Source organism: Kryptolebias marmoratus, linkage group LG1 (assembly GCF_001649575.2).
Source record: "Kryptolebias marmoratus isolate JLee-2015 linkage group LG1, ASM164957v2, whole genome shotgun sequence".
Taxonomy (NCBI): Eukaryota; Metazoa; Chordata; class Actinopteri; order Cyprinodontiformes; family Rivulidae; genus Kryptolebias; species Kryptolebias marmoratus.
This window is the reverse complement of record NC_051430.1, coordinates 34,832,279-34,836,609: the sequence shown is the minus strand read 5'-3', so window position 1 is coordinate 34,836,609 and position 4,331 is coordinate 34,832,279. Positions and strand designations below refer to the sequence as shown.

At 40.8% G+C, this 4,331-nt stretch overlaps 1 protein-coding gene across 1 annotated transcript in view; it reads left to right on the top strand.

The window, feature by feature from the left end:
- LOC108244990 (anoctamin-4) overlaps positions 1 to 4,331 on the top strand; it is a 56,711-nt gene that overhangs the window by 1,643 nt on the left and 50,737 nt on the right. Inside the window, exon 2 of the mRNA XM_017431591.3 lies at positions 2,299 to 2,373. Coding sequence (XP_017287080.1) covers positions 2,299 to 2,373 — 75 coding nt within the window. The remainder of the gene's footprint in view (positions 1 to 2,298; positions 2,374 to 4,331) is intronic.

Below are 4,331 nucleotides of genomic sequence, written 5' to 3'. Positions count from 1 at the left end.
ATTCCTGATTCTGTCCATCCTCGTCACATCTTCATCTCTGCCTCTTCCAGTTCTGTCTCCTGTCTCCAAACCATTCAACATAGCTGCTCTCACTGTCTTGTAGACCTTTCCTTTGACCTTTGACCTTTGCTGCCACCCTTTTATCACAAATCACTCGTTGACACCAAACCTGCCCATCACCTCATCTCCTGTTTCCTTCACCAACATGTCCATTCAGGTCAGCTCTGATCACCACTCTCTCCTCCCTGGGAATACTCTCCATCACTTCATCCAGATCCTTCCAGAACATCTCTTTCTCCTCCATCTTACATCCAACCTGTGGAACCACGGACTACACTGAACATCAGACCTACTTCTACCTTCAGACATCATCCTATCTGACACTCTTTTCCTTACTAACTCCTCCTTCAGGACCACCCCGACTCCATTTCTCTTCCTATCCCCATCATGATAAAACAGCTGAAACCTGCTCCGATGCTGCGAGCCTTGCTGCCCTTCCTCACAGAATCTACCTTCCTCCTCTGCATCATGTCAGCAGCTCTCTACCTTAGAGTTGCTACCCTTTCCTCTGTCTCCTGGCACGTTTCCCTCTTCGTGGTCTTCCACTAACAGCAGAGCAATGTCCGACGGCCCCCTGCTTGTCATTGTTAACTCGGGCCTCAACCAATCTGTCATGATGTCGCTTGGATGGACTCACATGTTTATGTTTATGTTTATGTTTGTTCAACCCTCACCAGATGCACCGACTTGTGCTCCAAAGTGGTTTACTTTAACACATAATTAACTGGCTTTAATTGAGGCTTTAATCATGTTTTGGATTAGTCAGTATCAGATTCCAAAGCTGTCTTTCCCTGTTTTAATCTGTTAAATACATTCCCAGGCAAGTTATTGTAAAGTTGTTCTCCCATCTGCCCAGGGAGGGGTCAGAGCTGCAGTTCATTTAGGAGGCAGGACAAGAAGAGAGCAAGCTATTTTTATTGATTATACTGTTTTTATGATTGCTTGGCGTTTTTTTGCACAGCCCTACATGGCGCTCTCCGACACCCTCATCATGCGCTATACACCCGCCCTGACACAACTTGGACTGTAGCAGGATGCAGCTACTCACTAGAAGCCATGGTAGCACAATTCTACTGCCATAGATATCACATTGTTGCTAGGTTGTTTCTGTCACCTTGTCACAATCCCAGTGGTTGTCGACACATGAGGTCAGTGAGGCAGGCCAAGCATGCTTCAAATTCTCAAAGGTCAAACCTCACTTCACCTAAGACACTGACACCGTGACGATAAACTGCAGCAACCTCGCTACAGAAGTCTTAGACATGCCATGACCTATCACCCATAATGAGGCGCACATTGCGTTCTTAATGCACCCCTGAAGAGCTCACCAAGACCCTGCAAAGACCATCCACATTCTGGCACGTTTTTAGGGTTATCATCCAGTGTGAAGGTGGCCCGACTGTGGTTCGGTACATAAACACTGCAAAACGAGGGGTTTTATTCCTGTAACACGCCAATCCCCGTCAAGCAGAATGAGCCGTTATTTAGTCAGTCCCTCCAGGATTTTGCGGGCATTTTTTGTGATTGTTGCGGCTAAAATGCCTGATTTCACGAGCATTTTCCTAAAAGTTGTGATTTTGTTTTTACTAAAATCAATAAACAACCATAACTTTTAATATCTAAACCAAAAATCCTTCCTAGTTCTGTAAGATAATTCCCAACAAACATTGACATTCCCAAAAGGTGTTTTATTTGAGAACTTTGATAGCTTCTAAACTGACATTCATGAGCATTTCTGGATTGTCCCTGGTCTGCAGCTCTCCTCACATGTTTTGCAGACACAAAGTGACGTCACGTGTCTTCTTCCTGAGTTATTTGGGCTTATTTTGTATTCCACGCTACACAAACCCACAAAGAAGAGACCAGACCGCAGAAACGATGGCGAATCACTTCAGAAACAATAAGTATTGGGTTAAAGTTGCAGGAAAGTTGCGGCGTTTTGGACAAAGTTTGCAGGGTTTGCTTGATTTTGCATTAATAGTTGCGATCGCAACATCGAGAAATCCTGGAGGGTCTGATTAGACTTTTGTAGCTTTGTGAATCTATTTGAAACTGCAGGATAGATCCTATCATTCTATCTGCAGGGACTGCCAAAGCATTTTTGTTTTATGTCACAAAAGCAATGGTTAAACTAGCGAATGTTCACTTGTACAGAAGAAAAAAATCAATACCTTTGCTGCACAGTAAATTGCTTTGGATAAAACCCCGTGTAATGTGTTCCTCTGGCCTTTCTCACAGACCGTGAACCCAGCAGCAGCAGCCACAATGTCTCCTCGGGAACCTTTTACAGCTGCGTCAGTCAGATCACCATCGGTAAGTTTGAGAAACACTGAGGTATTCCTCCTCATTAATAAAATATTCAGAATGCTGCTGATGCTACGTGGGCAAGAAGCTCCTATTCTCTCAGATCTCAGGCTTTTGAACTGTGTGCTGATAACAGGCTGGACGGTTCCTCTCCTCTTTGGAACGGAGGCAGAGGCATCCTTGATTTCCCCTAAAAATGTCAGATTTTAATGTGTCTGACCACAGAAGTTTCCCACTTTGCCTCAGCTCCCAATATCAGCTCCCAATATCATCAAAAGATTGTTCAAAGTCTTTCTAATTCTTTTTGTGGAAGACAGTTTTCTGCAGACTCTGGAACCTCTGCCCATCTTTACTTCTGTTTGTGTTAGCGTTATGTTGCAGTTTCCATCTATTTAAAGCTACTACTTCTGGACCATTGGTTAAATTTGTTTCTTTTGTTTCAAGGTATATTTATGGTATTTGTTTCCCCTTTTACTCACCATTGTTTGTCCCTTGTTGATCTGCAGCAGGGCAGGAGTGTGGGAGGGGCTTAAATGGCTGGATGATGTCATTGATTACCTGACTGGGTTCTACCAATTACAGGGTTTTCTTTTGTTTTTCTTCAAAGTAACCTTCTGATTATCTTGTATCACATGGTTTATTTTGCAGACCATTTCATTATGTAGATGAGTTTGTAAATTAGATTAATAATTTTATTCTTGTTTTTCTGTTTAGATGTTTGTTGTCTGTTTCATTGTGGCTTAGTCCACTCAGGCACAGGTGTGTTTTTGGAAGCTGGGGGAAGTTTGTCCAATGAACAAATAAAAGGCATCACAGGAAACTGAAACGGGTGGCTGATGTTGATTTTTCTGTTCACCTTCTGACCCTTTTGCTTACCCTACCTTTACACTGAAATAAAAAATAATTAAAACAAAATAAAGAAGCCAGTGGAGTGCTGAGGGAGAGCTTTGGACCTCGCTTTATTCGGTTTCCAAACGGAACAATCTATAGTCTGGCTCTCCTACGTTGAAAAGAGCTGCCTGATATTTAAAAGCTGCGGCCTGAAGAAGAAAGTCAGCATCACTGTAGGTTCCCAAAAGTTCTAATCGATTATAATCTTTCACTCTCCTTTATTGTTGTAGGAATTTACTGCAGCTGAAAGGCAGTCTGCACCCTTAGCCAATCTGTAAAATACAACACAAGAGTAAAGAACTCAGTTAGGTTCCTTTTTTTGCATATAAGAATATAAGCTTCTTGGTTTTACTCAGCCATTGCTGGATCTATCTTGGTTCTTTATGTTCTGCTTCTTGTTCAGACTCAGAAACATCCACCTTTTGGATACTTTCAGCTCAACACAGATCTCTCGCTTCGTAATGTACCCTTTTTCTTTTTATGTTTTATTTTAAAGGAGATCATTTTCAGCTCTGAGTCTTTCTCATTGATAGTAAGCAAATATTTTTCTGTGTGAAGGCTTAAATAGTGGATATGCTTTCTGTTTTTTATATTCCTTAAAAGTTTAGTTTCCTCAAATGATTTATATATATATTTTCTTACTCGCCCTCCTTTTTTGTTGTTGTTGTTGAAGGAAACAGGCAGCCAGTTTATCTGACAGTTTAAGTCTGTAACCAGTTTCAGTAAGTTCAAAAAACAAACTCAAAAACAGAACTGTATCCATACTTATCTTATATATCTTACTGTTTTACATGTATGATTTTATAAATGTTATTTATACTGTGTTGTTTTATTTTATTAGATTGTTCCACTTTCCGTGTTTTACAGTTTTTATGTGTATTCAGTCCCTCCAGGATTTCGTGGGGCATTTTCCTAAAAGTTGCATTTTTTTTACTAAAATCAATAAACAACCATAACTTTTAATATCTAAACCAAAAATCCTTCCTAGTTTTGTAAGATAATTCCCAACAAACATTGACATTCTCAAAAGGTGCTTTATTTGAGAACTTTGATAGCTTCTAAACTGACATTCATGA